Genomic DNA, 27,843 nt, shown 5'->3' on the forward strand with positions numbered 1-27,843 from the left:
CTATATTTTATGTATCACTTTGTGTCCTCAACACCTGGAACACGATCAGAGATGTGGAAGGTGCTGAATGAATGAATGAATGAATGGACGAAGGGCGCTGGCAGGGGCATGAGGAGCTCGGCCTCTTTACCCCAGTCACTTCCATGCATAGGCTGGCAGGCCAAGTGGCTGACCTGTTGCAGGCAGAGACAAGCTAAGGCCCCAGAGCCTCAGATGCTGCCAAGGTCGCCCCGAGGGCGCGGACAGCGGCGGGGCGGGGCGAGGCGGGGACCGGGGCGGGGCTGGCGCTGCGCCTGCGCCATAAAGGCCGCTGCGCGCACCCGGCCTCCGCTAGCCGTGCCGCCCGCCCCCTCTTCCTCCTCGGAGCTCGTCCAAGCCCGTGCACCCGATTGCTGTCGCCATGGCCGCGTTCACCCAGAATCCGCAGTTCCAGAAGCTGCAGAAATGGTACCGCGAGCACGGCTCTGACCTCAACTTGCGCCGCCTTTTCGAGGGGGACAAGGAACGCTTCAGCCACTTCAGGTACGCGCGCGGGGCCACAGGCGGGCGCGGACGGGCGGGAGCTGGCTCCGGGCGCCCGGGGTCAGGTGTGCAGGCCCGGGGCGGGCACGGCCCGGCCGGCGGTCCTTGTCCGTCCCGGGGGTCCTTGGCCGCCCCCGGCCGCGGATCGGGGCCCGGGCCCAGGCCTCCGTTTGTCCTTGACGCCTCCTTGAAGGAGGTTCTTGGGGGGCTCGCGGGCTCGCTGGAGGTGTCGGAACCGAGCTGCTTAGTCATGAGAAGCAGGTCCCTCCGCGGCTGCGTCTTTGCAGGGGCATCTCTTTATCCACCTCCTGTCGCCCCCGCCCCCACCCCAGCCCCTGCCATTTGAGAAGAGACTCCTTTCGCAGTTGTGCGCAGGGGCCTTCGGTGACGCAGCAAGCGGGGAAGGGGCTGTCCCCTTCCCCCCGCTCCTGGCCCAGAACGGGTGGGGGACATCCGCGGGGTGTGATGAGGATGGACAGGCTTGGGGGGTTTGCATGGAGCCGCGGAGGAAGGGTGGAGATGTGCGGGCATGATTTCTGCAAAAGAGGCTCGGTGCGGAGACCTGTGAATGGCCAGGAAATGGAAAGGAGTCTGTTGGAGGAAATCTTGGGGAGCAGGAATCTCGGGGCGTTCTGGTGTGTGGTGCAGGTGGGTGGGGGGGGGAGGGGACGTCTGGGGTTCCAGACTGGAAGCCGCCATGGTCTGCCCTGCGTTCTGAGTCCTTCCCTGAGAGAGTCGCAGCGTGGAAGCTCTCGGAGGGAATGGTCACTCTCCTGGCTAGGCAGGGGCGGTGCACGCAGCGGTTTGTCTTCGCTGTTTGAGCGGTGGAATGACTCTTCAGGAAGGGTCTACACCTTCCTTCTGTGTGAATGGCTGCCCTTTCACTGTGCTGCTGCTGCTGCAGGTAACAGACACCACCGCTATGCTGGGCAGCTGAGGCTTGTCTGGGGTGTGGCTCGGGGAGGATGTTTTTTTCTGGATGCAGCTCTGGTCAGGAATAGGCTGGGGAGAACTGGGGTGTGGTCACTGGCTTCTGCCATCTTTTTGCAGCTTGAACCTGAACACCAGCCATGGGCATATTCTGGTGGATTACTCAAAGAACCTAGTGACCGACACCGTGATGCAGATGCTGGTGGACCTGGTAATGTTCTGGTGTGGGGGGCTTGGCTCGTGACCCATGGCTTGGCAACTGAGCTGAGCTCCTGGGAGCCCCCAGATCCTTGAGCAGCTTTATTTCCTTCTCTCCGTGGATCTCGGTCACTGCCTCTGTGTCGACCTACAGCTCTGAGCTCCTGCTTCCCTGGCTCAGGTTCTGAGCAGCATCCCAGGGGGCCCAGGGCCAGGCATCAGGTGTCGGAGCAGACCCTTCACAGGCAGTGGGGGTGAACACCAGGCTGCAGCTATCTGTCAGCTCCACTGGGGGCAGCAGCGAGGCCAGAACTTGGTGGCTTGGGCTCTTGGTTGCCGATGTGAATGGGATCAGGCCTTAGCATCTTCTCTTCTCAGGCCAAGTCCAGGGGCGTGGAGGCTGCCCGGGATCGCATGTTCAGCGGCGAGAAGATCAACTTCACAGAGGTGAGCTGGCCTATGGGCAGCAGGCGCTACACACCCTTCAGGGCCTCTTCCTTCCCTCTGGGGTTCATCTGACTGATGGCATCCCACTGTGTCTTCATCTCTCCTCTTAAGCAATGTTTTTGCTTAACAAGGGGCACGAAAGCCTGTTTCCTAGAATGGGTTGCAGGGCCGTGGGGTGCCTCTTCCCCGGGACTGGCCGTCTGGATCTGGTGAGCGTGGAGTGGCTCCTGGTATCTGCCTAGTGAAAGCAGGTGTCAGGCCTGCAGGGGTCTGGCTTCTCGAGGTATCCTCAGCGAGCTTAACTCTGGTCTCTTTGCTGCAAGTTTCTTTAGTGAAAAGAGGAATCTTAGGGCATAAGCTCAACTTCCTCCGTGGTAGGCGTCAGTAAGAAGCCGCGATAAGGCCAGGCCTTGTGGGCCTTGTTCCTGAGTTGCTGTGGCAGCCTGGAGGCATAGTAACCACTGAGTGCTCCAAGTCCCTTCCTCACAGGGGTAACATCCTCCTTTCACACTCTAGGAAGCTGATGATCAGAGGGCAGATCACTCATCCAAGACATCATATCTGTAAGAGACAGAGGTTTCAGACTCCACTTATCTTGCCCCTGGGCTAGGCTGAGGGAGGTGCAGTCACAGAGGGCTTCCTGGAGGAGTTCATTTTCCAATGGAAGAGGGGACAGGAGTGAGGTTGGGCAGGGTGAGGGCAGAGTGGTTTGAAGTCTTCCACCTTAATGCGCCTCTCCTTGGTTTGGAGTCCAGCCACCATCCCTTTCCTGCCCACCTGGAGTCTTTAGATCCGTTTCCTTTAAGGACTCCGCTACCAGCTTCAGCTTGATGGGACTGTTGCTTTCACACAAATAGGCCAGCTTCTTGGCACCTGTCACAAGCCTACAGTTCCTTTTGTTTCTGGCAGTTAGTGTGTGTAATGGGGCTGCTTGGCAAGGGACATTTTTGAGTTGCCTGTTTTGCTCCACATCCAAGGGGCTGGGAATACTTTTTAGAAGGTGCCAGCAAAGACACCATGTACTCTCACGGAGACGATGAGATTAGCCTTAATGAGCCCACGTCCTCTGAAGCTGTTTATTGCTGTGTGGTCCCCATTCTATTCTCTCTGCCTGTGCTCACTCTGTTCCTCTTCCTGGCTTTTCATGCCCTGAACTGCTAGGGGCCCTCTGGGCTTGCCCTGGGCTTCTCCTGATCTCCCTCCCCTTGTGACTGTCAGTAGACCTTGGGGCCTGCATGTCCAGCAGGGAAAGGGCTGAGCCGACTCCTGGACCATGTTGCACCGTTCCCCAGCATGCCTGGCGTGGCTACCCTGGGCTGGGGTTTTTCACACACTGACTGCTGTCCCCAGGAACGGGCAGTGCTGCACGTGGCCTTGCGAAACCGGTCAAACACACCCATTCTGGTGGATGGCAAGGATGTGATGCCAGAGGTCAACAGGGTCCTGGAGAAGATGAAGTCTTTCTGTCAGGTAAGCCAAGCCTGCGCTGGACATGCCCTTGGGCATGTGCGCATGCATGGGACTGGGAATCTGCGGGCCTTGATGGGCCACCCCTCCACTCTGCTTGGAGATGACCATCGGCCCGTGTTCTGAGGGAATGTCCCTGCCCCTGTGGTGAGGGAACCCACCACCAGTCGCTGCAGAACAGTCTCCTCGCTGAACTCTAGGCACCAGTGGGCTCCTGGTGACAGTCCCGCCAGCGCAGAGATGGGGAGAGAAAAGCGAGGTCCCTGAGGGGTGGGATAGTTAGAAGAAGAGAGACTTGCTCTTTTGAATCTCTTTATGGTGATATGCCCTCCTTCTCTAGGCTAGAACTAGATAAAAATCAATATTTTAACATTTGCTTGGCCATTCCCCCGTGTTTGTAACGTTTCCTGTGAGCTCTTCTGGAAGCTTCCTGTGCGTCTGCTGTGGATGTGTGCATCTGTCTCCTCCTCTTCGAAACACACATGCTTACGCATTCTCGCGTTCACACACATGGGTTCCTTTTTACGTACTCTTCTGCGGCTTATTTGTACTTATAAATAAGAAATGTCCCTGCGTCTGTGTCGATGCTCATAACTGTGCTCTCTTCTCCTGTTGAGGGATGGGGGAGTAGAGATTGCCTCAGAGACCAGCTAGATATTTCCCCACGTCAACCCCTGTTACCGCAGTGTCTGTCCTAGGGGCAATTCTGCAAGGGTTAGTGGCCACCTTCAAGCCTGAGGTACCGGGATGAGGTGTGCCTGTGTTTGCATGGTACAAGTGGCCATGTGTGCTCTGGGAGTGGGACTGATAATCTGGGCTCTGGTCAGCTTATCGCTGAGACCAGCAGCCCCTGCTACTGACTGGTCAAAGTCCGATTGCTTTGGCTCAAAGGCACTTCAGACCTCAGATGGCAGAAGTGATGTCGTCATTCATCCTGGAAGCCTGATAGCCAAGTGAATGGGATGTCCGAGGGTGAGAAAGGGTTAGCAGCCTATTGCAAATCTGGATTCCGGAATGTTCCTTAGTGGTGGTGGGTACCTGTGATGGGCTTTGGGTGTAGGGAAGGGCCTTCTCAGCCATTGGTGGGGAGTGGTAGAGCTGATCTGTGTTGGAAGCCTGCTGCTCTGTCCAGTGAGCATGGGCGAGCTCGGGTCTGCTGTATGGAGAGCATGGTCCTGGCTGTCTGGGAAGCTATTTCCAGGAAAGCCCTCCCTTACAGCTGGCTGTGGGATACCTGACTCAGACGAACGGGTATTTATAGTTCAAAAGAATGCTACCAAGTGGCAGCATTTCCACATAAGGAACACCCGGCGTGGCTGTGCTTTTAGAAGTTCACCAAGGCTGGATTGAGGATGTTCACCACAATCTAGATTGTAGTGGCAAAAATCAAAAACCACCTGAGTCTGGGGAGCCTGGCCGGCTCAGTCAGTGGAGCATGTGACTCTTGATCTCAGGGTCGTGAGTTCAAGCCCCACATCGGGTGTAGAGATTACTTACACATAAAATCTTTATTTCTTTTTATTTATTTATTTAAAAAAAAATTTTTTTTTTTAAAGATTTTATTTATTTTTTTGACAGAGATCACAAGTAGGCAGAGAGGCAGGCAGAAAGAGTGAGAGGGAAGCAGGCTCCCTGCTGAGCAGAGAGCCCGATGCGGGACTCAATCACAGGAACCTGAGATCATGACCCGAGCCGAAGGCAGCGGCTTAAACCACTGAGCCACCCAGGTGCCCCTATTTATTTATTTTAAAGATTTTATTTATTTGTTTGAGACAGCACGCAAGCAGGAGGAGCAGCAGGCAGAGGGAGAGGGAAAAGCAGGCTCCCCGCTGAGCAGGGAGTCTGCTGCGGGGCTTAATCCTAGGACCCTGGGATCATGACCTGAGCTGAAGGCAGAGGCTTTAACCCACTGAGCCACCCGGGCACCAATTTAATTAAAGATTTTATTTTATTTATTTATTTGACAGACAGAGATCACAAGTAGGCAGAGAGGCAGGCAGGCAGAGAGGAGGAAGCAGGCTCCCTGCAGAGCAGAGAGCCCGATGCGGGGCTCAATCCCAGGACCCTGGGATCATGACCTGAGCCAAAGGCAGAGGCTTTAACCCACTGAGCCACCCAGGTGCCCCTTTTTTTAAAATATTTTTTAAAAATTTTATTTATTTATTTGACAGAGAAAGAGAGAGAGAGAGATCACAAGTAGGCAGAGAGGCAGGCGGAGAGGAAGCAGGCTCCCTGCGGAGCAGAGAGCCCGATGCGGGACTCAATCCCAGGACCCTGGGATCATGACCTGAGCCGAAGGCAGAGGCTTTAACCCACTAAGCCACCCAGGCACCCCTTAAATAAAAATTTTTAAAAGATTTTCTGTTTGGGGCACCAGCAGGTAGGAGGGGGCTGTGGTTACACTGCGCTGCGCGGGATCTGCTGTGAAGTTGAAAGTGGAAGTTGCAGAACTGGCACGTGTTGTAAAACCCCATCCGGTCTAATAAAGGGTGTGTGGATCCTATTAAAGACGTACGATTTTCTTCTCTGGGATGCTTTATTGTAATGAAACTTTAATGGTGAGGTTAAGGGTTGAGAAGCTGAGCGACTTTATTTCTGTATTGATGGAAAATTTCCTATGGCCATTGATAGCCTTATTGGAGGGGGGGAAGCTGCTTGGTGTTACTGGTTTAGGGGAAGATATACATACTCGTTTTCTATTGGTATATCATAAATGGCTCCAAAACTTGGCGTCTGTCAACAACAATCAACATTTTTATGAACCAGGATTGGCGGTGGCTATGCTGGCTGGTTCTGGTCTCATAAGGTTGTAGACAAGATGTTGGCCAAGGTTAGCACTCCTCTGAGGGCTTGATGGGTGGAACCCGAAGGATCTACTACCAAGATGACACTCTAGCTTTTGGGAAGCTTCGGTTCCTTACCTTGTGTACCTCTCTACAGGCTGAGTATCCTTATCACAAGACATCTGATTTCCCCAAATGAGTGATCCAAGAGAGCTTGGCAAGGCAGAGTGCCTCAGGGTCCTTTATTTCCTTGAGGTAGCATCAGAAATTATATCTGTCATTTCTGTAATACCTGTTGGTTGTAAAAGTCACCACTGAGCAAAGTAGGAGGGGACAGCGCAAAGACATCAATGTAATGTCAAGAGGTGAGGACCATTGGGAACCATCTTGGAAGTTGGTTGCATAGTCTGCCTTCAGGCTCCCAGTGATTCATGTTCCTTCCACATGGAGAATATTCTCACCTTCTCCTAAGGCCATACATATCCGATTACAGTATCAGCCCGAAGTCGAGAACCTCGTCATGTAAATTAGGAACAGCTATAGGAGTTCCTGCATTTCTTTTGATACAGTGCAGACACGCTTCGTTTTTATTTGAGACCCGTGAATTAAACTATTTACACATCACACACTCAACATACATGAGGTAGGCATGGAGTAATGGATATAGGAAAATTCCTTTTTTTTTTTTTAAAGATTTTATTTTATTTATTTGACAGAGAGAGATCACAAGTAGGCAGAAAGGCAGGCAGAGAGAGGGAAGCAGGCTCCCCGCGGAGCAGAGAGCCCGACGCGAGGCTCGATCCCAGGACCCCGAGATCATGACCTGAGCGGAAGGCAGCGGCTCAATCCACTGAGCCACCCAGGCGCCCCAGGAAAATTCCTTTTCAAAAAGAGGGGGAATGTGGGAGGCACACAGGAGTCATTGGTCTGAATAATTCTGAAATCTAATAGGATATATGTTGGCAATTGCTCGGTTAGGACTCAAGGCCTCAGAATCATTTCTCAAGGTTTTTAACTTTGCCCTCCTTTACTCGTTATCTGCAGGGTAATTTGTGTGTGTACCTCTGCTGACTGCCCATGGAAATGCGGTTATCCAAACACCCCCTTTTCCTTTCGTAATGTCTCTATCCCTTTCAGTTCAAGCTGGTAGCATTTCTTTTTTTTTTTTTTTTTTTTTAAAGATTTTATTTATTTATTTGAGAGAGAGAGATCACAAGTAGATAGAGAGGCAGGCAGAGAGAGAGGGAAGCAGGCTCCCTGCTGAGCAGAGAGCCCGATGCGGGACTCGATCCCAGGACCCTGAGATCATGACCTGAGCCGAAGGCAGCGGCTTAACCCATTGAGCCACCCAGGCGCCCCAAGCTGGTAGCATTTCTGACAGTTCAGTTATTTTATTTTATCTTATTTTATTTTTTTTAAAGATTTTATTTATTTATTTGACAGACGGAGATCACAAGTAGGCAGAGAAGCAGGCAGAGAGAGAGGAGGAGGAGGAAGCAGGCTCCCTGCTGAGCAGAGAGCCGGATGTAGGGCTCGATCCCAGGACCCTGGGATCATGACCTGAGCTGAAGGCAGAGGCTTTAACCCACTGAGCCACCCAGGTGCCGAGTGCAGTTATTTTAACAGCTTTGTAGGTCTCCTATGAAGCTTACTGGGGTGAGGGAGGTTCAGTCTATCAGGCAAAAGCCGTACTTCCACGTTTCTTCAAGACGAAGCCTTTTCTACCATTGTTTTTGAGACCAGATTTTCTTAGAAGCCTTCTCTTTGACCAAAATGTTTTCTGTGTTACCACCTTAGGCCTTTTGGAGGTCCAGACAAGGGAAGGTCTTAAAACGACACCCTCTGCTTCCCCTTCATATTGTGCTTTTTGTTAGAGTGTCCTGCCTTTGATCTTTGCCAAGGAGCCATCGCTTTTTTTTTTTTTTTTTAAGATTTTATTTATTTGACAGACAGAGATCACAAGTAGGCAGAGAGGCAGGCAGAGAGAGAGGGGGAAGCAGGCTCCCCGCCGAGCAGAGAGCCCGACACAGGACTCGATCCCAGGACCCTGAGACCAGGACCTGAGCTGAAGGCAGAAGCTTAACCCACTGAGCCACCCAGGCGCCCCAAGGAGCCATCTCTTAATTTTAGCATCTGTTCTTGCCTGGAGAAGTTGGGAATTTCTAAACCCAGCAATTCCTGGCTTGCTTTGTTTGTTCGGAAGTTCTACCTTTAGTTTATTTCTCTATTCTTGGATTTTATTGTAAGTACCAGGAGGCTGGCTGCCTGTCTGGTAGTCCTGTCCCTGGCAGAGACCAGTCCCAGTAGTTGGCATTCCACATTTCTCAGTCTGTAATTCATTAGGTTCTGCTGAGAGTTTGCCCTTGTTTTGCAAATTCTGAGAGTTGGGGGTGTCTCCCACTTTGCTGATGACGAAATAGGGTTTAGCTGGGGCTGAGTATGGCAGGGAGCTGCCAGTGTGGTCTCTGTAGGCCCCAGTGAGCACCTGGACGTTGGGCCTGAGCTCTGAGGATGTTTTTGAGCACCAGTGTGTCCTTGGGGCTTGGGGCTGAACGCATCTCCCCCGTTCTATGCCAGCGCGTCCGCAGTGGTGAATGGAAGGGGTACTCGGGCAAGCCCATCACGGACGTCATTAACATCGGCATTGGCGGCTCTGACCTGGTGAGGAGGCTTCCCTGGGGACAGGGTGAGGGGGCCCACCCAGAGCCTTGGTTTTTCCAGGGTGAGACCTGGCTTCCCCGTCTCTGTGGGCTATGGAATCTTGTTTTCTGACGCTGCCCTCCTCGCAGGGACCCCTCATGGTGACCGAAGCCCTTAAGCCGTACTCTTCAGGTGGTCCCCGGGTTTGGTTTGTCTCCAACATCGACGGGACCCACATTGCCAAAACTCTGGCCACCCTGAATCCTGAGTCGTCCCTGTTCATCATTGCCTCCAAGGTATGGGCCTGGGTCCTGGCTTGGCTCCCCAGCCTTGTGCGGGGGGTGGTGGTGGAGGATGGAGGCTTTGCCAGTGTTCCGACTCACTGTGCTTTGTGGATCGAGTCAACCTTGCTGCCCTCAGACTGTTCTTGGCAGGTGGCAAACACAGTTTCTTGATGGAAGCCTGAACTAGTCAGAACCTTCATCTTAAGGCCACATGCGTTTGCTTTCTGGGATCTGTGCCCAGCCTGGGACTATTCTTGTCTTTTGAGACCTTGGTGCTTAACGTCTGCTCCTTTCTGATCCCAAAGCCACGCCCAAATACCGTAAGGGTTTTGTCTGCTATTTGTTGTTTTCCTCGGCTTGTGAAGTCCTGGAACCCCAGGACGATGGTACTACTCCTTCTAGGCCCCTACCCCAGACCCAGCCACTCGCTGTGGCTTTGTGGACAGGTGGGTAGAGGTTATGTGGGGTGACTGTCACTGCTGTGACCACTGGGCACCCACATGGCCTCTGGGCCCTGACTGTAGGCCACACAGAGCCTGAGCTGGGAATTGACTGCTCTACTTTCTGGCCGCAGACCTTTACCACCCAGGAGACCATTACGAATGCAGAGACGGCGAAGGAGTGGTTTCTCCTGTCGGCCAAGGACGTGAGTGTTGGGGTGGGAGGTGGGCAGTGCGTGCGCTGGGAAGGACAGGGTGGGCTGGCCCATCCACCTAGGCAGCCCTGTCTGATGCTGTTGCCACGTTTCTCCCAAAGTTGGCAGCAGGAGGCAGCCTGCTTGGTGCCTGCTTTTTCCAGTTTAGACATTGGGCTTTTCCAGTCCGAGACTTGTCAGATGTGCTAGAACCTGCTGGAACTAGCTGAAGGCACTTCAAGGTCCCTTGGCCCCAGGAGGATCCTCTCTGCTCCTGGCCACACCCACTTTACAGGGGAGGGAACCTGGGCCTCGGATGCCTGTGCGGAAGGATGGGCCTCTGACTCTTCTGTCCTCTTGCCCTTGACATGGGGCTCCTCTGACAGCCTCAGAGCCAAAGATGAAATAGTCTGTCCCACCCAGGGCCTTGGTTTCTGCAGAGACGGGTGGCTTACTTCCTTCGGGTGGCCCCCTGGGATGGGTCTGGTGTAACCCGGCTCTGTCTCTTGTAGCCTTCTGCAGTTGCGAAGCACTTTGTTGCCCTGTCTACCAACACGGTAAGTGCCCTTGTGGCCTCCCAGACTTCCTTCCCTGGGAGGGCCCAGGTCACGTCAAGGTCACGGCCTGTCGGAATACTCAAGTCCAGCTGTCATTCACGGGTCTGGGGGTCTTGGCTCAGCTAATGGGATAGAAGGGCCAGTTGCTTGTGAGGGATATGAGCTGCAAACCATCCCTTTTGCTTCCTCCGTTTCCATCAAATCTCTGTAGCTCCGGAGAGGCATCTGGTTGGCTGTGTCCACCTCCAAGCCCTGACTGATGTCCAGAACTCTCCACACACATGACGCCCTTTGGCCTCTCCCCACATGGGATGTGTGGAGTAGGGATGGGGGGTACATCCCATTTCTTGCATTTGGAGGTTAAGCCCCAGTGAAGGATTTTGGTGCAGCGACTGCCTGAGTCAGTGGTGCTGGGATGAGAATGTTGCCCCAGTCCGCCCAGCTTGAGGCTGTGAGAGGTGTGGGCCGGAGTTGTGGGGGCAGGGCGGAGCTGAGTGCCAGCAGTAACAAACCAGGTGAGCACTTGCTGGTCCACGGCTGTGGCAGAGCTGGAACCACCCTCCAGTTGTCCCGACTGCTCCCTCCCACCTCGTCCCCCACTCTTGTCCGACCCCCACCCCTGCCTCCAGTGCTGACATGCCCATGGTGGGGAGGCAGGGGGACATGTTCAGGCTGGCTCACCGCAGCACTGCTGTGTGCCTACTGCTGGCCGAGCTCATGCTGGGCAGTAGAAGGGGTCGCCAACCCTGTCTGCCCAGGGGCAGAGCACCCACGGGGTAGCGTGGGTTATCTCCTCAAGGCTTCCTGCGGCAGAGTCCCCATCCCTGATATCAGAAGGACTGGACAGGGGTCCTGGCTGGGGGACACCTGGCCTCGGATGTGGGCCCCACTCTGCTCGGGCTCTGGCCCTTGGCGCAGTTCCAGTCTGTCCCGGATGGGTCAGTGCCTGTACCCGAACAGGTCTAGGCAGCGGCTCTTGCAGGATGATGTGTGGGGCCGGGCCCATGCATGGGCCGGGCAGCCTCGCTCAGCTGGAGGGCTTCACAGGCACCAGGCCACAGGTGGTGCCACATGGGAGCTGGCCTCGGCAGTTCTGGGGGTGGCCGCTGCTGGTTCCTGGCCTGGACTGAAAGGCCGCTCCAGCCCCGCCCCCTCCAACCGTCCATCCGTCTGGCGGCGGACAGCAGGACACCTGGCACCCTGGAGCTCCTGTTCTCATCCAGCTAACATAGGTTTTCTTCCTTCTCTCCCTTTGCCCCTTTTTAGTCCAAAGTGAAGGAGTTTGGGATTGACCTTCAAAACATGTTCGAGTTCTGGGATGTAAGTAAAGGCACATCCTTGTGCTGGGTGAATTATGTGTCCTGGGTCAAGGCATGACCACCGTGGCACAGATGAGGGGCTTGTGAGGTCAGGTCAACATTTACTGAGCACCTGCTGCATGTCTGGCTCTGGGAAGGGCTGAGAGGCCCTCAGGGAGGCTTGTGGGGGCAGGAGCAACCCCGTCGGGAGGAGGGCTCCACTTCCACCGAGGAGGGCTCCACTTCCACCGGGGAGGGCTGAGCTTGCCCGGCCAGGCTAACACTCCCTGGGGCATCTGCCAGCAGCACCCACTGGGGGGTAACCGGAGCCACCCCTGCCCCCCTTCACTAAACTGAGGTTGTGAGTTATTCTCAGTGATGACCTTTCTCCACACTTGCAGCCTCGGTCTCTAAAGGCCACAGGGCAGGGTGAGGCAGGGGGTGTGACCAGGCAGGCCCAGTCAGGAGGTACAGGAACAGCTGGAAGGTGGCAGAGAGGAGGCGCCAGGCCTGGGCCCTGCCTGGGCCCTTGTCAGGCAGCTTGCAGCACAAACCGTGCTGGGGAGTCTAGCAGTAGGGGGTCACGGACTCATCCCTGCTGGGGGCGGGGGGGGGGGGGGAGAGGAGGTGGGAGGCCGCTGGTGCCAGGCAGCTAGTGGGGAGGGGCACCTTGCCTTGCCCGGCTGGCTTGCACATTGCCCTGGGGAAAGGGTTCCCGCTGTGGGATGCAGGGTGCAGTGTGGGCACTATGAATGCAGGGGGCGCTGTTCTAACACATGACTGGCAGGCGCACCAAGGAGGGCATTTTCTGGTTGGGGATTTTCCCATAGGAGGGTGGGGGTGGGGTCAGTTTCCAGGCCTTTAGACTGGAAGCTATTTGCTTGGTGGTAGCATCCACAGTTTTCTCCCTTGAAAACTCTAGAGGCCTTGGAGTCTGGGAGAACATCAAGCCATAATGTCCTGAGGCGTCTGTTGTGTGTAATGAGTTAACTTCTTTCTAGAATGGGACTAATTATGTACCATCCTTGGAAGAATTGAGAAGTCACTCAAAGCATTTTCTGCATCCTGTGGCTCAGATGAGGAAGCCCAGTCGAGAGAGATCGGGCAGCTTCTAGCAAATGTTGCATGTCTGATAAAGTAGGGGAGGCACCTGCTACCTCTTCTCTGGGATCTGGAGCCTCAACAGGTGGTGGTCAGGGACAAAAGGGGCACCTGCTAGCCAAACCCCTGTGTGGGTTTTCACTGCCTGTAACTTCCCGGCATGTAGAGGTGATTGGGGTGCGGCTCAGGGCGAGGTACCTCCCAGGTAAGGCCAGGGAATGACAGTTGGGCACACAAACGTGGGGCTGGGGCCGGGTAGTGAGGCATGAATGGCCAAGGGGGACACAGTGAAGGCCTCTTGGGCCAGGCCAGGCAAACCACATACACAGTGGCCGGAAGAAGGGACCTGCCTGGGTCTCTAAGGATGTATATTGAGTCAAGAAGGCGACATTTGAGGAGCCAGGGATGGGTGAAACTTCTGGAGCTGGTATCTCTTAGGCAAAATAGAGGGTCAGGACAGACCTAGGGATATTGTATTGGCTCTAAGGTAAGATTCAGAAGAGGCCATTCTGGTAGGGGGACATCTAAGTGGTGAGGCCTGGTCAGTTAGGGTCAGTCATGGGTGAGCTCCATGTTAGGATCACGCAGAGATACGGTGGTAAACAGTGGGGTTTCTCAGGGCTCAGCCAGAGTTAGTATGTATTGGGAGAGCTAACTTTGGCTGGTGGGGTCTGAAGAGAAGCCAGGATAGGTAAAGGTGCTGATGAGGTCTGCGAATTCTGGAAGACACAGGTATTTCAAGATGGTTCTATCGAGTAAGGTCTGCGGAGCGAGAGTCACATACAGGTACTTTCACCTGGATCTGTGAGCTGAAGTCCCTGGCATGGGACAGGTATATGCATTGGGGTCTGTCCGACTGGTTCTGCAAAGTGAGTATCAGGTGATGGGTGTCTGATCACTCAAATGAGATGATTAAAACTCAGAATTAGGCAAACCTAGGTAAGTGCCCTGAGCCGCGTCAGCTACCTGGCTCTTGGCAACCTGACCAAATGTGATGAGCAGAGCTCAGGGGTTGCAGAGGCCTCTGAGGACCTGGAACCAGCCCAGGGTCCTGGCACTGGGTTTTGTCGGGGGTGGGGGGAGCTCAAGGGGCCCAGAGGAGTGAAAGGTAGGAATATACTGAATTGTGAAAGGTAAGGAATGGGGAGTTGGGGCAGATGACGAACAGACAGGAGTTCCGTTGGTAAGGTGTAGTCTGAGAGACTCGTGGTAGATAAAGGCCTAGAGAACCACATCTGCAGGGTGAGGTGTGTGAGGCCCAAGTCTCTCAGGGACAAGAGGGTCTCACCGGTTTTCCCTCAGGCTGAGGTAGGCAGCCAAGAGCAATCTGGTCTGAGGAAAGGGTCCTTTCAGGTTAGGTTTGTACGGTGGAATCTGCCCAGGGAACCTTGTCCGTCTGAGGTCGCAGGAGCTGGAATCAGACAAGATATGTGTAACTAGGTTTCTTAGGAAGGCCTAAGGAGCCCAGATGAGGCACATAAAGGTAGAAGTGGGTAGCTTGGGCACCTGGGTGGCTCAGTGGGTTAAAGCCTCTGCCTTCAGCTTGGGTCATGATCCCAGGGTGCTGGGATCGAGCCCGCATTGGGCTCTCTGCTCAGCAGGGAGCCGGCTTCCTCCTCTTTCTCTGCCTGCCTCTCTGCCTGCTTGTCATCTCTGTCTGTCAAATAAATAAATAAAATCTTAAAAAAAAAACCAAAAAAAAAGAAGTGGGTAGCTCAGGTAAGGACACCAGAGTCGACGAAGTCAGACATGGTTGAGTCTGACAAGTGAGGACTAGAAATGCCTGATGGGTCCAGGTGAGAACTGTGTCCTCAGGTGACATCTAGCGGTTCTGGTGATCCACCGGTTGATGATCCTGGAGGTGGTCCTGGGTCCTCTGGGCTAAACAAAAGCTGGAGTCAGGCAGAGGGGTGGGGAGCTGCATGCATCTGGAAGGTGTATGAGTTCTGGGTCTGGCTCAGGTATGTAGAACAGGTCTGTCCAGTGGGCCTTGAGAGGGGAGGTGAGATTCAGGTTTGTACTTTTGGAGTCTTGAACAGGTAGGGTCTGAATTGCTGAGGTCGGGCCCTGGATTGTTTTCTGAACTGAGGAGCTGGGATCAAGCGTAGGTGGGCAGAGCTGAGTTTTTCAGGTAACATCTGTGAAACCACGGGCAAGCAAAGGTAGGTTGACCTGAAGAGCCATGGTTGGTATCATTCAACTCTGTCTCGCTATTGAATTTAGGTACAGGTAGGTAGACCAGATCTGTCAGGTAAGGCCTATAGAGGCCATGTTAGGCTTATCTAGAAAGAACTCTATCTCTTAGATGATCTCTCAGTGATGAAGGGACATCAGGAGGATAGGGCTTGGTCTCTCAGCTGTGATCTCAGGAGCCAGGATTGAGTGCAGGTGACTCAATCTGGATCTCCCAGGTTCAGGTCAAAATAGGCAGACAGAACTGCACTTCCGCCTGTCTTGTAGAGCTCTCACAAAGTTGATGAGTTTGTGGTCAGGTACAGCTATGTGAGATTGAGTGTCTCAGGTGAGGTCTGCGGAGTCTGTATCTGGCAAGGGTTTGTATCCTTGGGACTGGCCATAGGAGTTCAGCACAAGTGAGTACAGCAGGGTTTGTCAGGTAAGGTCTGTGCCACCAAGATCAGGGCAGGTTCATAATGCTAGGTCTCTCCACTGAGATCTAAAAAGTCCCGGCTGAGTCCAGGTAAGAACCGAATGTCTTAGATGTAAACAACTGAGAGGAGGTACAGGTAGGCAGAGGTAGCCTAAGGGTTGTAAGTGTCAGGAGCCACAAGCAAGCACATGTAGGTAGATCTGACCTGCCAGGTGAGGTCTGAGGACCCAGGGTCAAGCACAGGTAGGGAGAATTGGCCCATCAGGTGAGGTTTGAGGAACTAGGATCAAGCACAGGTAGGTAGAACTGGCATGCCAGATACGGTATGAGGAGCCAAGGTCAAGTATAGGTAGGTAGAACTGGCCTATCAGGTAAAGTCTCAGGAATTGGTGTCGAGCCCAGGTAGGTAGATTTAGTTTGCTAGGTGAGGTCTCAGGAGCCAGGGTCAAGCACAGGTAGGCAGAACTGGCCCATCAGGTATGGTCTGAGGACCCAGGGTCAAGCATGGGTAGGTAGAACTAACACCATGTGAGGTCTGAAGAACCAAGGTCAAGCACACAGGTAGGCAGAGCTGGCCTGCCAGGTGAAGTCTGAGGAACCAGGGTCAAACACAGGTAGGTAGAATTAGCCTATCAGGTGAAGTCTGAGGAACTGGGAGTCAAGCCCAGGTAGGTAGATTTGGCTTGCTAGGTGAGGTCTGAGGTACCAGGGAACTGGGCCACCAAATATGGTCTGAGGAGCTAGGGTCAAGCACAGGTGGGTAAAACTGGCTCACCAGATAAGATCTGAAGAGTCAAGGTCAAGTACAGGTAGGTAGACCTGGCCTGCCAGATATGGTTGGAGGAGCCAAGGTCAAGCACAGTTAGGCAGAGCTGGCCTGCCAGGAAGGTCTGATGAGTCAAGGTAGGTAGAGCTGGCATACCAAGTGTGGTCTGAAGAGCCAAGGTCAAGCTCAGGCAGGTAGAACTGGGCTGCCAGGTAAGGTCTGAAGAACCAAGGTCAAGCACAGGTAGGTAAAACAGGACTGCCAGGTATGATCTGAGGGGCCAGCGTCAAGCATAGGTAGGTAGAACTAGTCTATCAGGTGAAGTCTTGAGGAAGTGGAATCAAGCACAGGTGGGCAGATTTGATTTGATAGGTGAGGTCTGAGGAACCAGGGTCAAGCACAGGTAGGTAGAACTGGCCTGCCAGGTAATGTTTGAAGAACCAAGGGACAGGTAGGTAGAGCTGGCCTGCCAGGTATGATCTGTGGGGCCAAGGTCAAGCACAGGTAGATAGAACTGGGCTTCCAGGTAAGATCTAAAGAACCAAGGCCAAGCAAGGTAAGTAGAACTGGCCTGCCAGGTATGGTCTGAGGAGCCAAGGTCAAGTACAGGTAGGTAGAATGGGCCTGTCAGTTATGGTCTGAGGAGCCAGGGTCAAGCACAGGTAGGTAGAATGGGCCTGTCAGTTATGGTCTGAGGAGCCAGGGTCAAGCACAGGTAGGGCAAGAGTTGGCTCATCAAGTGTGGTCTGAGGAGTCAAGGTCAAGCACAGGTAGGTAGAATTGGCTTGCCTGGTATGATCTGATGGGCCAAAATCAAGCACAGGTAGGTAGAACTGGCCTGCCAGGTATGGTTGGAGGAGCCAGAGTCAAGCACAGGTAGGTACAACTGGCTCACCAAGTGTGGTCTGAGGAGCCAAGGTCAAGCACAGGTAGGTACAACTGACCTGCCAGGTATGATCTGATGGGCCAGGGTCAAGCACAGGTAGGTACAACTGACCTGCCAGGTATGATCTGATGGGCCAAGGTCAAGCACAGGTAGGTACAACTGACCTGCCAGGTATGATCTGATGGGCCAAGGTCAAGCACAGGTAGGTACAACTGACCTGCCAGGTATGGTCTGATGGGCCAAGGTCAAGCACAGGTAGGTACAACTGACCTGCCAGGTATGGTCTGAGGAGCCAAGGTCAAGCACAGGTAGGTACAACTGGCCTGCCAGGTATGATCTGATGGGCCAAGGTCAAGCACAGGTAGGTACAACTGGCCTGCCAGGTGAGGTCTGAAGAACCAGGGTCAAGCATATGTAGGCAGAGCTGGCCCACCAAATGTGGTCTGAGGAGCCAAGGTTAAGCACAGGTGAGGTAGAACTGGTGTGCCGGGTATGATCTGAGGGGCCAAGGTTAAGCATAGGTAGGTAGAACTAGCCTGTCTGGTGAAGTCTGAGGAACTTGAATCAAGCACAGGTAGGCAGACTTGGTTTGCTAGGTGTGGTCTGAGGAACCAGGGTCAAGCACAGGTAGGTAGAACGGGCCTGCCAGGTAAGGTCTGAGGAGCCAAGGTCAAGCACAGGTAGGTAGAACTGGCCTGCCAGGTGAGGTCTGAGGAGCCAAAGTCAAGCACAGGTAGGTAGAACTGGCCTGCCATGTATGATGTGAGGAGCTAGGGTCAAGCACAGGTAGGTAGAACTGGCATTCCAGGTATGGTATGAGGGGCCAAGGTCAAGAATAGGCAGGTAGAACTAGCCTATCAGGTAAAGTCTGAGGAACTGGAATCAAGCACAGCTAGGTAGAACTGGCCTGCCAGGTGAGGTCTGCGAAAGTGGAATCAAGCAAAGGTAGGCAGATTAGGCTTGCTTAGGTGAGGTCTGAGGTACCAGGATGAAGTCCAGGTAGGCAGAGCTGGTCCACCAGGTAAGGTCTGAGGATCTGGGGTCAAGCTCAGGTAGGTAGAATAGGATTGCCAGGTATGATCTGAGGGGCCAAGGTCAAGCACAGGTAGGTCGAACCAGCCTATGAGGTGAAGTCTGAGGAACTGGGGCCAAACATAGGTAGGCAGACTGGCCCTCCAGGTGAAGTCTGAGGAGCCAGGGGCAAGCACAGGTAGGTAGAACTGACTGCCATGTGTGATCTAAGGGGCCAAGGTTAAGCATAGGTAGGTAGAACTGGTCTGTCAAGTGAAGCCTGAGGAGCCAAGGTCAAGCACAGGTAGGTCAATCTAACTTGCTAGGCAAGGTCTGAGGAGCCAGGGTCAAGCACAGGTAGGTGGTATGGTCAAGCACAGGTAGAGGCCAAGGTCGCAGGTCGAACCAGTCTATGGGATGAAGTCTGAGGAACTGGGGTCCAGCACAGGTAGGCAGATTCGGCTTGCTAGGCAAAGTGTGAGAAGCAGGGTCAAGCACAGATAGGCAGAGCTGGCCCATTGGTGCAGTGTAAGGAGCCCAGAACATACACACAGGGTAGGCAGAGCTGGCTCACTAGCTGCAGTGGGAGGACTGGGGCGCATCAGGTATACAGATACGGCTTGCCACGTGTGGTCTGAGAGGACCCAGGGTCACAGGCAGGAGGGCAGAGCCCATCTGCCAAGTGTAATGTCTTGAGAAGCCCTGAAGAGTTGGGGTTGAACTGAGGAACTAAGGTCCAGCCTAGATGGGCTGAGCTGGCCTGCCAGGCGTGGTCTGAGGAGGTCGGTGACGTAGGTAGACTTTCAGCTATTGGATTTGGGCAAGGGTATGTACCCTTGGATCTTCAGGGTGACGCCTGAAGAAGGAAGGTGAAACCTAGGTGAGCTCAGTGGTCACAGGCGAGTCCCTGTGGGGCTCGGGGAGGTCTGCGAGCCCTAAGTTAGACATGAGTAGGTGGCCATGGCGCTCTCAGGCAGTGACCTTGGAGTGGGAGAGAGCCACCTGGGTCTTGTCACTGAAGTCTTTGGAACACGGTTCTGGCTCACTTTTATGGACCCAGGTCTTAGAATTAGAAGGGAGGCTTGGAGAGCACGGCTCTGTCACGGGGAGGGAGAAACCCATCTCGCGCTGTTGGGGTTGGGCCGTTCTCTAGGGCACAGGTCTGCAGAGATCTTTGTGTCCAATGAGCTGAGGCTCGTAGGTGAGCTGTTGGTGGTCAGCTGTGGTCTGCAGGATGTGAAGGGCTAGTCCGACAAGGATAGAGAGCCGGGTTTTTCAGGTTAGGCCTGGGGGAGTTGAGGTCAGGCCTGTGTAGACAGAGCTGCTCTCTCAGGAAGGTGTGAGGAGTCCGAGTTGGGCGTTGAGATGTGAGGAGCTGGGGTCAGGCAGAGACAGAGGACAGCTGGTGGAGCCTGGCTCCGGCGGGGCTGTGACCCTGCAGGGTGCACCTTGGAAGAGGACCCAGACAGGCAGAGCTGAGCTTGCAGGCGAAGCCATTGCATCCATCCATCCGTGTTTGGTGTTGTCATGAGTCCGCGGATGTAAAGCCATGGACAGAGGTATATAAAGGTGATCTTAGACGGGTTCTTGGCCCTGGGTTCAGGAACAAGTTGGCATCCCTGGGCTTGTTAGGCGAAATGGGTAGGCCTGCTCTGGCCTAGGAACTGGTGTGGTTGGTGAGGCCTGAGAATGCAGGTCAGGTGCAGGTGGGGGCCTTGGTGGTAGGATCAGGCACGGGCTCTCCGCAGGGGAAAGCCAGAGTCATCGGCCTGGGGAGATCTCAGGAACACTTAGGGTCACGTAGGACAGATGCGGTGCCTTGAACCTGTTCTCGGTACCCTGCTCACACATGATGGGCAGAGCTCACAGTATCGCAGAGACCCGAGGATCTGTAGCCAGGCCGAGGTGTGGTCTGTACCATTGGAGTCCGACTGGCATAGGGTCTGAATTACTCAGGTGGGAAGAAAGTAGATTATAACTGGTTAGTTAAAGTGAGGGCTGGGGCAGGGGAGGGACAGGATTCCAAACCGATGAGGAGCTACGTCTGTGAGATGCAATCTGAAAGGGGCCCCTGCAGGTAAAGTGAGTTCTAGAGATGGTGTCTGGAGGAGGAGGTCTCAGAGGCTCAGGTCAGATGATGCCATTGCTGAGCTCCCAAAAGTGAGGTCTGATGACCTGGGGCAGCCAAAATCCACAGCTTGGCAGTCCAACTTCTAGAACTGAGCCTGTTTGGTGAGATCCAAGAGCCTGTGTCAGCCATGGTGTGGCTTCTGGGACTGTGTCTGGTAAGGTTCCCCTGAACCTGGACTCTTTCCAGGTGAAGGGCCCCACCATTCATCTCATTACCCAAGCCAGAAACCTCTGGGGCACACTTTCAATTCATCCTGTCTGATCTTCTGAATCAGTCCTCTGCCCTCCCTATCGAGGGTAGAATCGTGTTCCCGATCACCACTGGGGCTCCATGCTTCATCCCCTAGCACTGCCTCTCAGCTTCCACCCTCCTGCTCCCACCCCTTCCTTCATCTAGAATGTGCTGTGGTTCCTCTTGCCCAACCTGTCTCAACAGGCCTCCAGTAGAGAATTAAGCTCTCATGCCCCAAGGCATTCGGTGGATGTCATAATTAGCATCTCTTCCTTGCTTCCAGGAGGGTGCTAGCCTTGGACCATCCTTGGGAGAATGGAGAAATGAAGCATTGAAAGTATTTCCTGTGGGGCTTAATTCTCTTCACTGTTGAGAAAGGCTGCTCTTGCCACAGGACTTTGGTATATGCCGTACTGGCTGTTGGAATGCTTCCCCTCCTCAGTGCTTCCCTGGGTAATGCCTGCTCGCTCTTTGGATCCAAGCTCATGCACTCCTCAAATTGCTTTTATAATGATTTCACTGCTATATTTACATTTTCCCAAGCACTTGCATTTCATTTCACATTTATTGGCATGCTTATTATATTTACATCTCGGGGGAGCCCTCAAGGGCTGCTTCCATTGCCTGTGCTGGGAATGTGGTAGGTGGTCCATAAAAAGCTGTTAGAAAGATGGGAATGGATTTCTGGGGACTTAGGTGATACAGGGTGGAGTCTGCAAGTGTGACTAGGTAGGTCTTGGGGCTGAGGCTGAGAAGACCTCTCAGGTATGAGCCCTGGGCCTGTCACTGTCGGGGAGGCAATGGGTCTGGCTGGGGCAAGGCCAAACCCAGATTTATTAGTATCTGAGGAGGCACGGCCAAGACCCAGGTACAAGGTGCTGGATCTTTCATTGCTTGAGGAAATGTGCTTGGGCACAGGTATGGGGCATTGGGTCGATTAGTCTGAGGATGTAGAGCCTGGCACAGGTATGAGGTACTGGGTCTGTACTGCCCAAGGAGGGCAGGCCGGGCCAGGCACAGGTAGATCCTGACCTGTTAGCATCCAGGTAGGTGGGCTAGTCACAGGTACAAGATGCTGGGTCTGTCCGTGTCTAGAGAGGCTGGATACAGCTTTGAGGAACTAGATCTGTGTGTGTGTGAGGAGGTGGGGCTTGGCACAAGTATGAGGCACCAGTTCTGTCAGTGTCCACGAGGCACAAGCACACACAGGTATGAAGTACTGGGTCTGTCAGTATTTGAAGACGTTTTGGCACAGGTATGAAGCACTGGATCTATCTGTGTCTGAGGGGACTGGACCTGGCAAGGTACGAGATGCTGGTCTTTTGGTTCTGAGGAAGGGGGGCCTGGTACCAGGTATGGAAGCACTGGGTCTGTTTCTGAGGAAACTGGTCCTGGCACAGGTATGAAGCGCTGGGTCTGTGTCTGAGGAAACCGGGCCTGGTACCAGGTATGAGGCGCTGGGTCTGAGGCGCAGGCCGGGCCTGGTGCAGGTATGAGATGCTGGGTTGGTCGGTCGGTCTGAAGAGGAGGCCAGGCCTGGTGCAGCTGTGAGGCACTGGGTGTGTCTGTCTGAGGAGGAAGCCAGGCCTGGTGCAGGTACGAAGCACTGGGTCAATCGGTCTGTCTGAGGAGGAGGCGGCCAGGCCTGGCACAGGTCTATCTGTCTGTCTGAGGAGGACGTCAGACCTGGTGCAGGTATGAAGCACTGGGTCGGTCTGTCTGAGGAGGAGGCCAGGCCTGGCACAGGTATGAGGCACTGGGTCGGTCTGTCTATCAGAGGAGGAGCCCGGGCATGGTGCAGGTATGAGGCCCTGGGTCTGTCTGTCTGTCTGTCTGTCTGTCAGAGGAGGAGGAGGAGCCTGGGCCTGGCACGGGTATGAGGCCCTGGGTCTGTCTGTCTGTCAGAGGAGGAGCCTGGGCCTGCCACAGGTATGAGGCCCTGGGTTTGTGTGTTTGAGGAGGAGCCTGGGCCTGGCGCGGGTATGAGGTCCTGGGTCTGTCTGTGTGAGGAGGAGGCCGGGCCTGGTGCAGGTGTGAGGTACGGGTCTGTCTTTGTCTGAGGAGACAGGGCCAGCCATGGTAAGGTCTTCAGTTGAGTCCTGTGGCTCTGATCAGTCCCATGTAGTCTGCCCTGTTGGTCAGCACAAAGAATTGCCAGCGCCTGCCTGCTGTCTTGCTTCCCAGAGGTGGGTTGGGCCCAGGCCCTCCGTGCTGCACCTGTGGAAGAGCTTTGCTCTCGGGGCAAGTTTCGTGGCAGGAGGGAGGGGGGCGGGGTGTGCCAACCTTTCCTCAGCATCTTTTCCTATCTCTCCTAGTGGGTAGGAGGACGCTATTCGCTGTGGTCAGCCATTGGACTCTCCATCGCACTGCATGTGGGTGAGTGTGTGTCTGTCATGACGGGGGACCAGGTTGTAGTCTGCAGTCAGGGATGGGGATCTCATGTCGCTGAACACCCTTCTGACCCCACAAGCCACTGGGCTCTCCCCCATTGGCTGGAAAATTCTTTCAGGTCAGGTGGGCAGGCCTGACTTTTCTCTGGGGTTGGCAGATTGGCCTTTTTCTCTAGCCCTCATGACTGCTATTTCCAGTGGTCGGTGAAGTTAGATCGGCCTTTGCGCTCAAGGCTGACTCTGGTTAGAGAGGCTTTCTGTGGGCTCGAGTCTTCCCAGGTCCTGTTTCTTCTGGCTGCACGTCAGCTTTTCCTTGGTTCCAGAAGAAGCTGTGTCCACTGCCACGAGGGCACTGGGCATGACCATTTCTGTTGACGCTGCTTTTGTGTTGCAGGATTTGACAACTTCGAGCAGCTGCTCTCGGGGGCTCACTGGATGGTAAGTGCTGAGGCTTGTGTTCTCCGCCAGAGACGTCTGGTTGGTCCGGCTCCTTCCTTCCCTCCTGGGCAGCTGCTCAGCTCCCACCCGCCCTGCTCTGGTTGCAGGACCAGCACTTCCGTACGACACCCCTGGAGAAGAATGCCCCTGTCATCCTGGCCATGCTGGGCATCTGGTACATCAACTGCTTTGGGTGCGAGACGCAGGCCATGCTGCCCTATGATCAGTATCTGCACCGCTTTGCGGCCTACTTCCAGCAGGTACCTGCTGCCAGGCCAGGCCTTGGGGCCCACCTATGGGAGGCCTGGGAGGCCCAGGGGCCCAGATTCTGGCCTGTCCGGTGGCTTTTTCCCCCAGCTGCCCTCGGGCACAGCCAAAGCCCACTTGAGTTCTGATCTCAGTGTTGGCCAAATCCGACCACCACGGCAGGATATGACTGGTTATCGTGGTGGCCAGTCAGAAAGTGCGCATCTCCCCTGGGTCATTGCTTTCTTGGCCATCACGCTGGGTGCCTGCCAGAGGGTGGGACCACCGGCAGGGACCCCTGTGGCTGGTACTGCCTTTGCCTCTCCAGGAAAGCAAGTTCACACCCAGTCTGTGATGCCCCTTTGGGCTACTCATGGCCCTCTGCTCCCCGCCAAGTCTCCAGAACCCCTGGGGACTGAGCAGCCCCTCTCCTGGTCCAGATTCTGTTCTAGGCAGTCCTTCTACATCTGTCCCCGGTTTGTTTAGCATGAACCTGGTTTTTGCCCTGCAGCCCTTGGGCAGGCACAGCAGACTTTGGCCAATACCTGAAGCTGATTAAAGAGGCGGCCCAGTATCTAGTTGAGGTGACAGATGTCAAAGGCTGCAGACCTTAGACTCCTGCCAGCCTTTCTCTTAAGACATGGTGGCCCTCTTTAACTGATGTCTTAAGAGAAAGGCTAGGGGTGCCTGGGTGGCTCAGTGGGTTAAAGCCTCTGCCTTCGGCATCGGGCTCTTTGCTCAGCAGGGAGCCTGCTTCCTTCTCTCTCCCTCTTTCTCTCTACGTGCCTCCCTGCCTACTTGTGATCTCTGTCAAATAAATTTTTTAAAAAGTCTTAAAAAAAAAAACTTTCTTAAAAATGTGTTAAAAAAAAGAGAGAGAAAGGCTGGCAGGAGTCCAGGGTGTGCAGCCTTTGAGGTCTGTCACCTCAAAAAGAGGGCCACCTGGCCGATTCGGTCAGAAGAGCATGCGACTCTTGATCTTGGGGCCATGAGTTCAAGCCCCACGTGGGATGCAGAGATACTTAAATAAATAAACTACAAAAAAAAAAAAAAAAACATCTGTTAAGGAAACTGTGACCGATTTCTGCTCTTAGGGAGGTCTTTCTCAGACCTCCATACCCGCCTCCCGTCCTGGTCATGGCTCCTTCCTGCAGGGTCTAAGCCGGAAAGCTGTGAGCCTGTGTCCTCACGAGGGAGGGGAGATACAGGGGTACTGCCTGGGGACACCACACAGGGCTGGGAAGCTACACGTAGTGTAGCCTGGGCAGGACTGGGGTACCGTGCAGGAAGAAAAGCAAGACCTGCAGCTAGAGGGCTGGGTTTCTGTCCAGGGTGACATGGAGTCCAACGGGAAGTACATCACCAAGTCCGGCACTCGCGTGGACCACCAAACGGGCCCCATTTTGTGGGGGGAGCCAGGGACCAATGGCCAGCATGCCTTCTACCAGCTCATCCACCAAGGTACGGACCCTCTGGCCTGGGCAGGGGTGCTGTTGTGCACGTGAAAGGCCCAGCAGAGGCCTCTCCCTTGGGTGGCTCCCGCGGACTGGGCTTGGCACTTGGGGTGACCACTGTGCCTTTTACAGGTACCAAGATGATACCTTGTGACTTCCTCATCCCAGTCCAGACCCAGCACCCGATAAGGAAGGGTTTGCACCACAAGGTAAGAGCCCCGTCCAGCCTCTCCTCACACTTTCTCAGGCTCACCTTACACCCAGGCTACTTAGGAGCTGCTGCATTGGTTGGCAGTTAGCGAGTTTCCTATTCTTGCCATAATAAATTACACAGACTTCGTGGCTTAGAACAACACCCAGTTTTTATCTTGGTTTTCATGGGTCTGAAGTCTAGCAGGCTCTGCTGGGTGTCTGCTCAGGGCAGGAACAAGGTCCAGTTTCCTTGACGGCAGCTGGGGGTCATTCTCAGCTTCGAGAAGCCGCCTTGGCCTGTGGTGCTGTCCATCTCAGAGCCAGCAGTGGTGGGTTGAGTCCTGCTCCAGCCTCGATTCTGTCCTGCCCCTTCTCTTGCCTCTCTCTGACTGACTCATTTGTCTTCAGGCTTCTACTTCTAAGAGCCCATATGATTACAGTGGGCCCATCTCTCCCTGTGACAAGGTCTGCTACCTTCATTCCATCTGTCATGTAATATGACCCATACAGGTGTAACAGCAGGGAGGGGGCAAAGGTCATGGAGCCAAGATCATGCTTACCACAGAAGCAGATGGGAAAACCATAAGACAGATGTGGCTGTGGTGCCTGGGGAGCTTGGTCAATTGGACATCTGACTCTTGGGGGTTTTTTTTTGTTTGGTTTTTGTTTTTGTTTGTTTTTTTGTTTTTAAGATTTTAGTTATTTATTTGACAGAGAGAGAGATCACAAGTAGGCAGAGAGGCAGGCGGGGTCGGGGGAAGCAGGCTCCCTGCTGAGCAGAGAGGTCGATGGGGGGCTCGATCCCAGGACCCTGAGATCACGACCTGAGCCGAAGGCAGAGGCTTAACCCCCTGAGCCACCCAGGCGCCCCTGACTCTTGGTTTTAATTCAGGTCATGATCTTGGGGTTGTGAGATGGAGCCCTGAGTCAGGCTCTGTGCTCAGCAGGGATTCTGTTTGGGATTGTCTTTCTGTCTCTCTCTCAAATAAATAAATAAATCTTTAAAAAAAAAAAAAGATAGATATTGCTAAGTTCTTAGTAGGGTCCTTGGCAAGTCACGTGTATCCCTTAAAGGGCAGTCACTGTTGTCACTTACTTTGCTGTGTCATCAGATGTGCCCTGCCATCCCCCACTTGCTCCACTTGAGCTCTACACTGGGGGCTGGGACTAACCCCACCGGGGAAGTGCCAGGCAGTCTTGCCCGTCTGCCTGTAGCTCGGGCAGGACTTCCAAGTGGAACTGGGTGTGTCTCTTGTCAGATCCTCCTGGCCAACTTTTTGGCCCAGACAGAGGCCCTGATGAAGGGGAAGTCGACAGAGGAGGCCCGGAAGGAGCTGCAGGCCGCGGGGAAGAGTCCAGAGGCCTTGGAGAAGCTGTTGCCACACAAGGTCAGCACCTCTCCTGAAGTGGGCTTTGGTTGGCTTCCTGGAGCCAGAAGGATCAAGTTGTGGGGTCTGGGTAGGGATTCTGTGTGCCTGGCTTGTCCTACCCAGTAGGAGGGACTGTCCTTACAGATAGGCATATCCCAACCTGTGGGGCAGAATGCACATCCCTGGAGGATTTGGGGTCATAACTAACCAGGGGACATTCCCGGGTGTTTTGTAAAGGTCTTTGAAGGAAATCGCCCAACCAACTCCATTGTGTTCACCAAGCTCACGCCATTCATTCTGGGAGCCTTGATTGGTGAGTGAGCGCGGGAGGTCCTGGCCTGGGGTGGGTTGGATAAAGTCGGTTGAGCTCTAATGTGCCCCATCTGCCACCTCTGCAGCCATGTACGAGCACAAGATCTTCGTTCAGGGTATCATCTGGGACATCAACAGCTTTGACCAGTGGGGGTGAGTTGCTGCTGCTCAAGGGGAGGGTGGAGAATGCCTGTGGGTTGGCTTGTGGATTTCGCTTGCGAAGCTGGACCCTTCCTCTTACCATTCTTTCTCCTTGTCCTGGCAGGGTGGAGCTAGGGAAGCAGCTGGCCAAGAAAATCGAGCCTGAGCTTGACGGCAGTAGCCCAGTGACCTCTCACGACTCTTCCACCAATGGGCTAATCAACTTCATCAAGCAGGAGCGTGAGGCCAGAAGCCAATAAACTCGTGCCCGCCTGCAGTCCCTATTGTGACTGGTCCTTCTTGTCCCTCCTCACCAGAGATGCACTGCACAGTCCTGCCCAGAGCAGCCTCTGGTCGTGGGCTTGGCGCACAAGCCCTCTGGGGGAAGCTGATCTGGAACTGCCACCCCGCCCTTCCCTGTCCACGCGCCCTCTGTTTTACCATCGGCTCGAGTGTTTCAGTGCAGCTGACTTTTCTGACCACGTTCACTTTGTTCATGTACCAGATAGAAAAATAAAGATGCCACAAAGGAGGTTGTGGGCTCAGCCTCTTCTCATCTGCAGAAGTGGTGCGCTACCCAGGAGTTAGGTGCCTGGTAGGAGTGCTGTGCCTTCCTTGATTGAGTCTTGACTGTTCAGTGGTGAGTAGGTCCAGAGTGGAGGACGGTCCCTTGAGAAGAGAGTGGAGGGGGTGGGGCACATCGGAGTCACAGGGGGCAGCTTGGCTTCTGGAAGCAAGAAGCTTTGTCTCCTTTGTCTCCTCCTCACCTCTGTGACTTCGCAGGAATTGCATCCTTCTGTTCACTG

The 27,843-nt window shown here is 54.3% G+C and overlaps 1 protein-coding gene and 1 long non-coding RNA gene across 2 annotated transcripts; both read left to right on the plus strand.

Moving 5' to 3' along the window:
* Positions 1-311: 311 nt before the first annotated feature.
* Positions 312-27,569, plus strand: GPI (glucose-6-phosphate isomerase). The gene is made up of 18 exons (XM_045987021.1): positions 312-522; positions 1,573-1,663; positions 2,029-2,097; positions 3,448-3,567; positions 8,925-9,008; positions 9,137-9,283; positions 9,846-9,917; positions 10,418-10,462; positions 11,729-11,782; positions 22,810-22,870; positions 23,279-23,322; positions 23,430-23,582; positions 24,900-25,029; positions 25,155-25,231; positions 26,474-26,602; positions 26,822-26,897; positions 26,983-27,049; positions 27,162-27,569. The coding sequence occupies exons 1-18, from the start codon at positions 401-403 to the stop codon at positions 27,295-27,297; spliced, it is 1,677 nt and encodes a 558-aa protein (XP_045842977.1). The 5' UTR covers positions 312-400; the 3' UTR covers positions 27,298-27,569.
* On the plus strand, positions 11,789-18,671 carry LOC123930760. Its single transcript, XR_006816138.1, has 2 exons — positions 11,789-18,387; positions 18,532-18,671. It is a non-coding gene; the product is annotated as an uncharacterized LOC123930760 (long non-coding RNA).
* Positions 27,570-27,843: the final 274 nt, after the last annotated feature.

The sequence above is a fragment of the Meles meles genome, chromosome 19 (genome assembly GCF_922984935.1).
Source record: "Meles meles chromosome 19, mMelMel3.1 paternal haplotype, whole genome shotgun sequence".
Lineage (NCBI taxonomy): Eukaryota > Metazoa > Chordata > Mammalia > Carnivora > Mustelidae > Meles > Meles meles.

Bases quoted from the DNA above. Each gene is read 5' to 3' on its own strand.
- GPI (XM_045987021.1), top strand. From the start codon at position 401: ATGGCCGCGTTCACCCAGAATCCGCAGTTCCAGAAGCTGCAGAAATGG. The intron at 23,583-24,899 runs GTACCTGCTGCC...GTTTCTGTCCAG, and splicing joins TTGCGGCCTACTTCCAGCAG to GGTGACATGGAGTCCAACGG. The intron at 26,603-26,821 runs GTCAGCACCTCT...TGTTTTGTAAAG, and splicing joins AGAAGCTGTTGCCACACAAG to GTCTTTGAAGGAAATCGCCC.